The sequence below is a fragment of the Austrofundulus limnaeus genome, unplaced genomic scaffold (genome assembly GCF_001266775.1).
Source record: "Austrofundulus limnaeus strain Quisiro unplaced genomic scaffold, Austrofundulus_limnaeus-1.0 Scaffold1079, whole genome shotgun sequence".
Taxonomy (NCBI): domain Eukaryota; kingdom Metazoa; phylum Chordata; class Actinopteri; order Cyprinodontiformes; family Rivulidae; genus Austrofundulus; species Austrofundulus limnaeus.
The window spans coordinates 64,654-76,361 of record NW_013953481.1 but is presented as its reverse complement, the minus strand read 5'-3'; the positions used below and the strand labels follow the sequence as shown (position 1 = coordinate 76,361).

Genomic DNA, 11,708 nt, shown 5'->3' with positions numbered 1-11,708 from the left:
TTTCCCAAGATAAATTTTTGACATTAAAAATTTTTGTGGCTGTCTTCACTATGATTTTAATTTTTTCATTTTCATTTTTTGCTTGTTCTGAACAATTTATAATATATGCAAGAAAAGGAATCAATTTTTCTAATGTTATATTACATTGATTGATATTTGCCACTCCCTTCCTTTCATTACCGGTACTTATTTTCAGAGTATTATCATTATTTTTCACCTCTTTTACAGCTTCAGCATATGTAATTCTCTTCTCATTTTTTACTTTTTGAATTTCAACTGCCTCTTTTCTTACAGTGCATCCTGCATATGCTGCAGTATGATTTCCTCCACAGTTGCAACAATTAATAGGATTATTTCCACACTCACCACATGGATTTTCGCCTCCACATCTACCACATCTCTGTTTTCCTTTACAAATGTTTGCAGTATGTCCATATCTTTGACATTTATGACATCGGAGCGGTGGTGGAACAAAAGCCCTTACATTAAAGCTCATGTAACCAATCATTACTTTATCTGGTAGAATCCTATCTTTAAATTCCAGTAGTACAGATGTACTATCAGTTTTCTCCTCGTTTCTAAAAGCCTGTAATTGTTTGATGCCTGTAATTTCTCCTCCTTTGATTATTTTCTTTAGCTCATCCAGATTTTCTCCAACAGGAATTCCTAATATTACTCCTTTTACTCCTTTTTCTTCCCCAACAACCTTTCTTTCCAGAACTTCTTTTTTACACACCGTTTGTAGTTTTAGAGCCTTATTTTTTGTTCAACATTTTTACAGGTGATAAGCAGGCTTCCATCTCTTAAAACTTTAGCTAGTTCTACATCTCCAATAGTTTTCTTTAATCCATTAGATAAACTAATAAGGCTCACTCCAAACAAATCCTGTCCAACCTTAAACTTTAATATAACTTTAAAGTCTTCCGTCTTTGCTTTCTTTCTTATTTCAGTTCTTTCTTCCTCATCCTCAAGAGATCTTTTTCCAGTATTTATTCCCTTTTTACCTTTATCTCTTACCCCTCCTCCTTTTCTATTTTCAATCATAGACCATCCTGTATCCATATTCTCATCCTCCGAAAACCCCCCACTACTACTTGCCATCTTGATCCACTCACAATCCAGATTATGCCCAAGCATCAGTGTGGATCAACTGATGGAGGAGGCTTATAAAGCTGCAGCTGATCATCAGACAAATCCCCAACAGGTGTGAGTACTCAGGTTCAGATCACCAATCACCACACAGGAACACAGGTAGAACTGATTCTTCACAGGTGAAGCTGTTAGCCTATGTACTCTTACTTAAGAGTTTTAATGCTGGATTTTTTAAAACTTGTAATAAAATGTTTTGTTGTTATCCTTACATGGTGCATGAAAAGAGCTGCTATAATTTTCTCCACATCCAGTTACATTAGTCACAGTGCAAAACTGTACGTGGATTTGTGGCTTTCACATGGACTCCAGACTGCCATCATCTTGTCAGGCATTTTGCTCAGATTACTCCCATTTTTAAATCTGSTGATCCAACAGAAGTTTCAAACTATCGGCCAATTTCTGTTCNGTGTGTGTGTGTGTGTGTGTGTGTGTGTGTTTGTGTGTGTGTGTGTGTATGTGTGTGCGTATGTATGAGGGAGACAGAGAGATAGTGGGAGAGACAGAAGACGAACAACAGACAAGTATATCTTTTAAAGCTTAAAAGTTTTAAGGCTAAATTATGTTCGGCTGTGAGCGAATGGGTCTGGGACCAAGATGAGCCAGCGTTTCAACTTTTACCATAGCTAGGGCCTTTCCACGCGGAGCAGGTGGACAGAGACTTCCGCTAGGTGTCTGCCTGATGAATGACAAACACTGTAGCCTTCTTTGTCAGCCAAAGGGAAGAGGCCTTCTTGGGCTCGGTCTTTCAGCAATGTGGCAGTGGGTCAAAACCAGCAGGTCAACCAGGAACTCTGAGGAACTTACAGCAGGATGATAGCTCCAGGTTTTAGGCTTAGCAAGGCTTAGCAGCCCTACTCAAAAATGGTATTTCACCAAAAAGTTATTTCCTTGTAAGAACAAGACAAAATTATGCTGCAGGAGAAACGTTGGAAAACGTTGCACAAGGCGACCTGCGCCTCATGTCCTGGTAGGGAGAGCAGATGAGCAGAAAGACTGACGAACAGGAAATAACGGAAAAGTTTTAACGACACAGAAAGGACTGTGTGTGTAGGGGTGTTATCTGCAGGTGGTCAGTGTATTGGAAAGTTCTCACGAGAACCAAATCATGTGTGTGTGTGTGTGTGTGTGTGTGTGTATGTGTATTTGTGTGCAGACCCAAGGTTGAACATCAAAAACAACACAAGAACCTGTGAGCATAGTAACTCAACTCAAAGAACATTTTTCAATTAACTAATGATTAATTATGAACTATTATTAGTAAACTAATAAACCTTGTTAAACTAATAATTATTAAGTAATGTTTATTTAAAACAGAAGATGTAAAAAGATAAAATATAAGCATTGATTAAAACATATTCTGTTAATACTAAATCATAATTTCTAAAACATGTTCTAAACACAAATAACAAATGCATAGCTATAAAATAACTATTATTAAAGAGCCCTTAAAAAGTAAAGACAAAAGTCAAATTGATTTTAAAGGGTTTAAGCATTTGAATTATACATGTTGAAAGAACGGCGGTGGCTCAGTTGGTAGAGCTGATGCCTCTCAGCAAGAAGGTCACCGGTTCAAATCCCGGTCCAGGGACCTTTCTGGGTAGAGTTTGCATGCTCTCTCCGTGCATGCATGGGTTCTCTCCGTGTACTCCGGCTTCCTCCCACAGACCAAAAACATGACTGTTAGGTTAATTGATAACTCTAAATTGTCCCTAGGTGTGAGTGAGAGAGTGAATTGTTGTTTGTCTCTATGTGTGGCCCTGTGATGGACTTGTGACCTGTCCAGGGTGTACCCTGCCCCTCGCACTGTGACTGCTGGATATGGGCACCAGTGACCCATGCAACCCTGAAAAGGAAAAAGCATGTACAGAAAATGGATGGATGTTGAAAGAACAGCAGTAACAGACAGAACATTTGTTTTGAATTGTTTTTATCAGCAGAATAAGAAACTTCTTGAGAACAAGATCTTTCCCAGGGGGAAAAGAGACAGCGAAAAGGCTTATTTTTTTGATAGTCCTCTGGTAAGGACTGAAACAGTTCAGTCTGAGAGAAGAGGGCTTTGACCTCAGGTGGTCAAAGGTCAAACAGTGGCGAGATGAGGTGAGGTGAAATGGGCATGTTCACTACAAAAGTGAAGGACAAGGGTCTGGTTCTTACAAGGCAAATTTGACCTTTACCAGACAGATCCTCTTCCACAATAGATACAATTTCCTCCAAGTCCATGTAGATCTTTCTTCAAATTAGACACAATTGTTCCTACTGACAATAATTTGGTGCAGATGTGTTAAAAGGATAAAAGTATTTATTTGTAAAACCAATAACAAAGAATAACTTCATAAGATCATTAAAATGAGGAGTGTTTTCAATGCATTTCTTTACAAAAACCCACTCACTGCCTTACATAAACTATGCATGTGATAAAAATGAAAAATGCTTCCTAATTCTATAAAAAACATTTTATTGGATGCAGCTAAAAATCAAGTAAGCAAATAATACAAACTTTGTTCAAAGTGGTTGAGAAAAAAAGAAGTTATGCAATTTTTTTAGAATAAAAATTACGCTGCTTGCAGATCTTAAAAACACACTTTAGTGTCAATGCTTTTTTATGAAAGTTGCTCAGAATGTGGAACACAGCTTACACTAAAATATCTTTTACTTTTTAATGAAGACTATACATCTGCAGCATGACTTTTGATCACTTTAATCTAAAGAAACTGTCAACTCACTCACTTCCCTGTGATCAAGGATTGACACATACAGTACCTACATGAACTTTTTACGCATTGTGTGTGTGTGTGTGTGTGTGTGTGTGACCTGTAGCGTTTCAGCATGGAGGGCCTGTCCAACATCCTGCAGACGGGCATCAGACAAACATTTGGAAGCTCAGGGACTGAGAAGCAGGTGAGCTCATTCAGACACGACTTGTAGCTGAAAACAGCTAAAACTGTCAAAGTGGTGCTGCCTCATATTCGGCCGCTAAAAACCAGAGAACTCAGAGCTGGACCAGTTTGAGTCACTGTGTGAGAGACGGCCAGGGGACACTCTGGACGGGTCTCCAGTTCGTCACAGGGACACAGAGAGACAAATGAAGACAGTTTGTTTTGGTGACAGAAAGATCAAAACATTAATGGGCCTCATGCAAGAACATGTTCGTATTCTTATCCTAAATTTCTCTTACTTTTGTTCATACAAAGGGTTCATACGAACATGTCACGTCAGATTCAACAAACTCTTCTATCTTCAGGAAAAGTGTGTAAATGAGCTGCNTGAACCAGCTGAACAGACACAAACATTGATCGTGTGTGTGTGTGTGTGAGAAGGACCTGTATATATATTATATATACAGTATGACTATCACCATCTTAGCTGATCCATCATCACCTGGACCAAAAATCAGTGAACCAGCTGAACAGACACAAACATTGATCGTGCTAAGAAGATCTACAAGTACTGTAAAACCCCCTGATAGACTGAATTTATAACAACTATAAGGCTTTAAAAACAAGTTAAATGTTCAAAATGTAAACCAAAAAAAAGTTCTAAAGAAAGGGGGATGTGGTGATTGGAGTCTTTAAACACTCATCCACTTGATGGCAGTGTCTGCACCTTTACTACCTAGGCTATACCTATGAAGAATACATCTTACACAATATTATACATTTTAAAATGTCTAAACTAAAATTAATTTCAAACTACACCTGCATGTTTATTATATTACAATGTTTATTGCATAAACAGGAGGTGGAAAGAAAGAAGAAAAAATACATTTATATAAAAACACACTTTTTTACAACTTATTACTGAGTCTTTGTTTATAGTTTATGAATACTACTTAGAATTATATAAAATATCACAATATAAATTAAATGTAAATATGTAATAAACTAACAGTAACAAGAAGCAAATGTAAGACTGCTATTTTGTGTATAAGTTCTCAATATTATAACTTTATTCTCATATTATTTTGAATTTATTCTTGTATTAGTTTGACATTATTCTCATATTTATTACAACTTTATCATAATATTATGACCTTATTCTCATACTTTTATGATTATATTCATGAAATATTACGATTATATTACAAATTTATTCTGTTAATATTGTCTTTATTTTCTATTTTGATTTTATTCTTGTATTATTGACTGTTTTTGTGATATTATGACTTTATTATCGTAATTTAATTTTTTATTCATATGATATAACTTTATTCTCATTATTATGTATTCATTCTTATATTACTTCAACTTCATTCTAGTAATATTACTTTATTATATTGTGACCTTATTCTAGTATGGCTTCATTCTCGTAATACTGTGAAATTATTCTCATAATATTATAACTTTATTCTTGTAATACTCATTTCATTTTCAGAATGTGCATATTATGTGTTTTTGTCGAAACGGTTTTATGTGTTGTCTGTCTGAATATTTTTGTGTTTTGTCAGTTGGACCCCAGGAAGATTAGTAACCACTTTGGTTGAAACTAATAGGGATACCAATAAATAAACAAACAACTTTATTTTCATAATATACTGTATGACTTTATTCTCATTAAAAAATCTCCCTAGTGTGGCTCTAAAACTTGTCCATCTTTTTTATGTCTAAAGTTCACACTAGTCACGACTTTGTCAGAATTTCTCCTTGTCAACGTGAGTCTGCAACAGGTAAATTGTTCTTTTATAAAGAACCAACTTTAAAATAGCCAGATTATACTTTTAAAGCCAGAATGGACGCAGCAAGTCTTTAAGCTGTCATAATATTTTCTAACTGTATTTTTTGTTGTTTGTTTTTGTTTCAACAAATTAATAATTTAAAAAAAAACACGAAAATCTCGAATGAACATCTTGCTGATTCCAGGGGTTTCAGATGGGTGCTGCAGGATCATTCAGACCACTTGGGGGACTCAGGTGTCCCTTTTCCCAGATCTGGAGGAGGAGGAGGAGTCTGGGTGTGAGGAGGAAGTGTCTCCGTATATTAACCTCCTCCATAGTGAGCGTGTCCTGAACCACCGGATCTCTTTAGTACAAGTAAAAATAAATACAAATAATAATTAAAATAAAACATCCCAGGAGGAAACCAGCTGAGGATTTACCTTGTTTTTTTTATTATTATTTTTTTTGTGTGTGTGTCTCCTCCGTCCAGGCTGAAGCGGTGCAGCTGGTCCAGAGGCGAGCATTATGCATTCCGACTGCAGGCTGCTATGGGCAGAGCGGTAATGGTGGGCAGGGGGCCGACAGGGGCCGGGGTTCTCGTCCTGTCCCTTCTCATCATCCTCACCACCGAGAGCTGCCGAGCTCAGAAAGGTTTGTTGTTCCCCACACAGCTGCGGCGACACGCGGAGCCAGGCGGCTCGTGAAGTGTAAACACGCGTGTTTTTAGGAGACTTTTTGAGGCGCTGTTATTGTGTGAAGGATAAGCAAACCTACCTTACATGGCCTTGTGGACGTGGAGTTCACGCCGCTTATCGACGCCCGTCAGCGTGGTGTTTTCTCCGGCGGTTGGAGGTAAACCAGGCGAACCGGTTCTTAAAACGTAGCTTTTTGTTTTCCTCTCCAGCTAAACCCTGGATTCTTTGCGAGCGAGAATGAGGCTTTGTGTATGTTTAAAACACCACGTTTTCCCTGTTTAATTCGTTTGTTGCCTTTCACAGTGACCATTTATTTTTACTAGAAACATAAAGAGAAAACTTATTTTATTCGTAGCCCAAATTCTCGACTAATCAAACACTAACCCAAAGATCAGTAAATATCATCTCATTGTATTTACCAACTGTTCTAAAAAAATAAGCTCAGCAGTCTGATGCAATTTGATTAGATGTCATGATAAAAACAAAATATTTATGTTTAGAAATCCTCCTTAAAGAGGGTAATTTTTAAGTCATGCAGTTGTTCAGTAACATGTGAGTCTGTGTTTTTGTCCTGTTCATCTGGATAATGTCCACTGAGGGACTCTTGCATAACTCCAGACTCTCACAACATTTACTTCAGCACCATGAAACGTGACTACGGCATTATCTATCAAAGTAATAAAATCCACATCTGTAAAGATGTAATCATTGAGCTGGCTCACAGCTCAACAAAACCAAACATACCTTTAAAGTCTAATTTTAAATTAAGACATATACCCTTTAAAGTGTTTCAGAGCTGATTTATACTCTTTAAAAGAGAGAATTGGCTTGTTTTCTAATGCTTTTTGTTGTTTTTATATTGATGCGCCAAACAGGTCCTCGTGAAGTTGCATTTTTGCCACTTGTACCACTAACCTGCATTTCATTGGGCTGTATTATCTAGTTGTTGACTAAATTGCAAGCAAAACACCAGAAAATATTCAAGATTCAAGATACTTTATTGTCATTCACATCACGTATTACATGAGGTGGAACGAAATTAAGAGTCACAGCCCCAGTTACATACAGTAATATGCACATTTTCCCTTGCTTTTTCACTGAAATTCGAGTGTTTGCAACTAATCCTCCAGTGAGCCACAAGTTGTGTTGTGCTCAGCCAGCAAAACTGTATTGTAGGCCGTGTACATTATTTTGTTGCCTACCTCCACCGACATTGTATCCTTTTTTCTACCCACCTTAGCAGATGCCCCTGTGTTTATAGTTTAATTTGCTGGAGTGCACATTTCAAATGATGATAGACCTCCTGTGCAGTCCTCAAAATACATCTCTAATTCTCCAGAATTTACAGAAACTAAATTGAGGAGGGTTTGAGATGCCCATTACAACTCTATTTGAGACACCATGTTCAAAACTTAAACTAAAAGCTGCATAACTTTTCTGCTTGTGTAAGGAAACTGAGAACATGTCAAGACATTTTGTTTGCTCCCTCACACATCTTCTTGCTTGTCTCCAACAGTGAGACACTACAAGTTAATGATTCAGTTACACCATCAGCTTATGGTAGTTTTTTTCTGTTCACATATAAATAACACATACTAAAACAGGGTGAGTTTCAGTTTATCAGTGTCTACCTTACCCCATCTGTTGTATTTACTTCAAACATATTAAGATCTTTTTCTATGGTAACATTTCTTTACCTCTTTTTATAAGAAAGAAACTATATTACTTAAAAGGTGGATGTTCATATGTTTCAATAAACTGTCAGTGCATATTAGGGCTGTTTGGATGTACACTTGACTAAAAACAGTGATATTGTCTCAGCCAAACTTTAGAGTTCATATCTGCAATGAAGTCACAGTTGCACTCATTTGAACAGAATTCATTGCCATGTTCTTGCTACATGAACATCAGAGTGTAGTCTGATCAGTCTGCAGGAGTCTTCTTGTTTTGTCTTGGAAGCAAGGTCAAACGTTGTGAACTGGTGCAAGTTTAAAATGCGGACAATCTGCTTTCTGAATCTGCATGTTTTTATTCTGTCCTGCAGGTGATGGCTGTGGCCCCACTGTGCTCGGCCCCATCAGTGGGACTCTGTCCTCTCTGGGTTATCCGAGGACGTACCCGAACAACAGTGTGTGTGAGTGGGAGATCACCGTGCCTCGTGGGAAGAGGATCCACTTTCGGTTTGCTTCACTGGACATAGAAGATAGCGACTGCCAAGTCAACTACCTCCGCCTCTATAATGGCATTGGACCAGAGAGGAGTGAGATCGGTGAGAGAGATGAGCGGGCACCGGGTTATGTTCACATTGCATGCAAATGTGATTCAAATCAGACTTTTTCAAATCTGACTCAGGTCTTTTCCTATGTGGTACTAAATTGGCTGATGTGTTTCAAAGCAAACTCAGTTTGATGGGTGACGTTTCATCTCAAATGACCTTTATGTCAGTGTGCAGGGATTGACATAAAGGCTTTTGGGTTATTTGAGACAACTTATTTTCACTTGGTTGTCTGCTGGGCAACCTGGAAAATTTCCCTATGTCTACCCCTGGGGCCTCATGTATCAACGATGCGTACGCACAAAAACCTTGCGTACGTCATTATCCACGCAAATCTCCGGATGTATCAAAACTCAACTGAACGTGGAAATTTGCGCAGCCCCACGCCAACTCCAGGGCTGGCGTACACACGTTTCTGTGGATTTGGTTCCATTGGCGACTCTTAGAGGTGATTCTGAGAAACTGTTCATGATGTGAAAATGATTATTGTTCACACCAGACACACGTGATTAACAATTATTACATCCACATGATTGACAATTATTACATCCACATGGATGCAGTTAAATAAAGGACGTGCAAAGTTGTGCCAAAAATACGTTTAACAGGAACGGATTCAGCCTTACTGGAGGATATAATAATTAGTGTAGCACGCAGAACATTTATTTATAAACAGATAGAATTTTCTGATGACGAGTGGCTCATCAGCCGTTTTGAGGAAAAATCATTTTTTAGTTTGGCACTGCTGCGCTCTGGGAGCGCGACGCAACGAGTAGCCGCGTGCACGTGCAGCAGCAATTGAACTGGGGTTCCACAGGAGCTTTCCAGAGGGAGCTGGCAGACCCATCAGGACTCAGTCCAGTCCAGTCCACCCAAAGCTGAATCATGACCAACAGAATCGTATCATCCATATGATTCTAAAGGCTGAGTTATGGTTGCGCTCTGGAGCGTGCGCACCCTCGCCGGCAGTGGAGGTGTTTCATACGTTGCTGTAGATTTCTCCAAAATGACACGTGGAAGTACACTTTACAACTTGTGAAAATGCTATAAGTAGGAGAGCAAAAGCTTGACAGACAGACAGACTGTGCACAAAGGCTGCTGCGCATGCAGCGTTTGTGTGGACTCTCCAACATCACGTCACGTCATGAAAACTACTGAGGCGCAGAGATTCGTTTCTTAATATCAACTATGAAATAAACAAAGATCTATGTTCTACCAAACATTTAAGTTCCTCTGTGTTTACAGTAATTATGGTAATAAACTCCTGCACCAAGTTCATATTTTCAGACTCAGAATGGATGGATGAGCCGGTTGCGCAACACAGCAGCGTGCACACAATCACTCGTTGTTTGCTTGATAAACATATTTTAATTCCTATTTTTACTTAGGATTTTTTTCACACTCACATTATATTTAATTCATTATTTTTATGACTCTAGAAACCACTTCTGATCATGCAGGGATCACTCAAATGTGTCCTTCACACATGCAGGAAGTAATTTGCATCTGTTTAACATTTGTTAATGAAGGCGTGTCAGGGGAGGTGTCTTACCTGCGCTCAGTTCCACATTAATTGTGATGTACAAAAGCAATGTGCGTGGATTCTGGCGTACGCACAGTTTGATATATCTGGATTTTTTTGTGCGTACGCTGTTTTCTGGATTTGACCAGGTTTCAGTAAGAAATCTACGCAAGTCTTTGTACATGAGGCCCCTGGTGTGCTAGGGGTGACTGGATCAATCCAAGTAGTAATAATTATACCAACCTAGTGCAATTTAAGCCCTGGAACTCCTTGTCTGCAGCTACAGAACGTCCAGTTAATTAATTTTCGTTCTTTTAATTTGCCCGTCCTATATGACTGAGGATCTACAGCAGCATATACTAACGCTGGTGTCAGATTGTATGGATACTTTTGTGATGAGATCAATACTTGAGTTTATTTCTAACTTTAGTAAGTTGTTTCTCATTTCAAAATTACAGTGCTACCCAGTAGGAGTCATCAAGAGGCAACATTATATATAAACACTGAACCAAACAATCACCTAAGATAATTATTTCATTGGTTCTGATTCCACAACTTCAGAATAGATCCACACCTGCTAACGTGTAGCATCCATATTTACTTTCTTAAGCTCAGCGGGCAGAACGTTGTGTGACAGAACTGTAAATGGTTCACACAGGAGTCTGATGGAGGTCGCATTTAAATTATAATTTAAACCACCATACAAAACATTAAATTTGCACACCCAAAAAAAAAAAGTCAGATGTGAGCAGTTAAGATGTGCAATATGGATGTAGCCAAAGTCGGACTATTTTCTAAAATGAATAGTCCAAACAGCTCAGCTCATAACTGGCAGATATTCAGCAGCTGTTTTTATTTTTTCTCCAGTCTTCTCTGTGAAAACATGTAATCATCCCAATATTTCAAATGTTATGTCACTTCATAGGGTTGACTGGCCTGGGTGTAACAGTCTCTAAAACTAGAGGCTGCTTCAAGTCTTAATTGGTTAAATACAGCCTTTTAAGTATAAGCTAAGTTATGCTGTGTTCCCTCCAAATGCGTTTTGAGCATCAGCGGTGTCAGTTTTACATGCATAGTCATGCATAGGTGTGGAGGTGCATGCATAGCGGAGGTGTGGCCAGGATGAGAGAACGTGACAGCCTCGGCTGAGCTGTCCGCCTCACAGGACAGAGGAGTGGAGCGCACCGCTACAGTCTGACAAAAAATAAATAAAAGCATACAGCTGCATCTGCTCTCAAGATCACTAGTTTAAATCAGGAATAAAAGTGTTGGGTCTTGTTTGACTGAAGTTCGGTCCATTAGGGCTGCAGCTGCACCCCTGTCTTTCTGCCTTTTTTTTCCCTCCTCCCCTCCCGCTGTGCAGGAGTACTGCTGGAGTGTGTGTGTGTGTGTGTGTGTGTGTGTGTGTGTGTG

At 38.7% G+C, this 11,708-nt stretch overlaps 2 protein-coding genes and 1 long non-coding RNA gene across 6 annotated transcripts in view; 2 read left to right on the top strand and 1 right to left on the bottom strand.

Annotated features, from left to right (window-relative positions):
- LOC106534048 (fasciculation and elongation protein zeta-1) overlaps window positions 1-4,050 on the top strand; it is a gene marked incomplete at its 3' end in the record, with an annotated part of 19,047 nt that extends 14,997 nt beyond the window's left edge. The window contains 1 exon segment of the mRNA XM_014030554.1: window positions 3,970-4,050. Coding sequence (XP_013886008.1) covers window positions 3,970-4,050 — 81 coding nt within the window.
- Window positions 4,051-6,058: 2,008 nt separating this feature from the next.
- dcbld2 (discoidin, CUB and LCCL domain containing 2) overlaps window positions 6,059-11,708 on the top strand; it is a 27,818-nt gene continuing 22,168 nt past the window's right edge. Inside the window, exons 1-3 of one of the 4 annotated variants that reach the window (XM_014030552.1) lie at window positions 6,059-6,178; window positions 6,294-6,454; window positions 8,543-8,767. In XM_014030552.1, the coding sequence (XP_013886006.1) occupies window positions 6,352-6,454; window positions 8,543-8,767 (328 nt within the window). In that variant the 5' untranslated portion in view covers window positions 6,059-6,178; window positions 6,294-6,351. Of the gene's footprint in view, window positions 6,179-6,205; window positions 6,455-8,542; window positions 8,768-11,708 lie in introns of those variants that run through there. The other 3 variants (XM_014030553.1, XM_014030551.1, XM_014030550.1) reach the window with 3 other exon arrangements.
- LOC106534047 (uncharacterized) lies at window positions 6,233-6,646 on the bottom strand. The gene is made up of 2 exons (XR_001312311.1): window positions 6,578-6,646; window positions 6,233-6,474 (listed from the first exon to the last, which is right to left on the bottom strand). It is a non-coding gene; the product is annotated as an uncharacterized LOC106534047 (long non-coding RNA).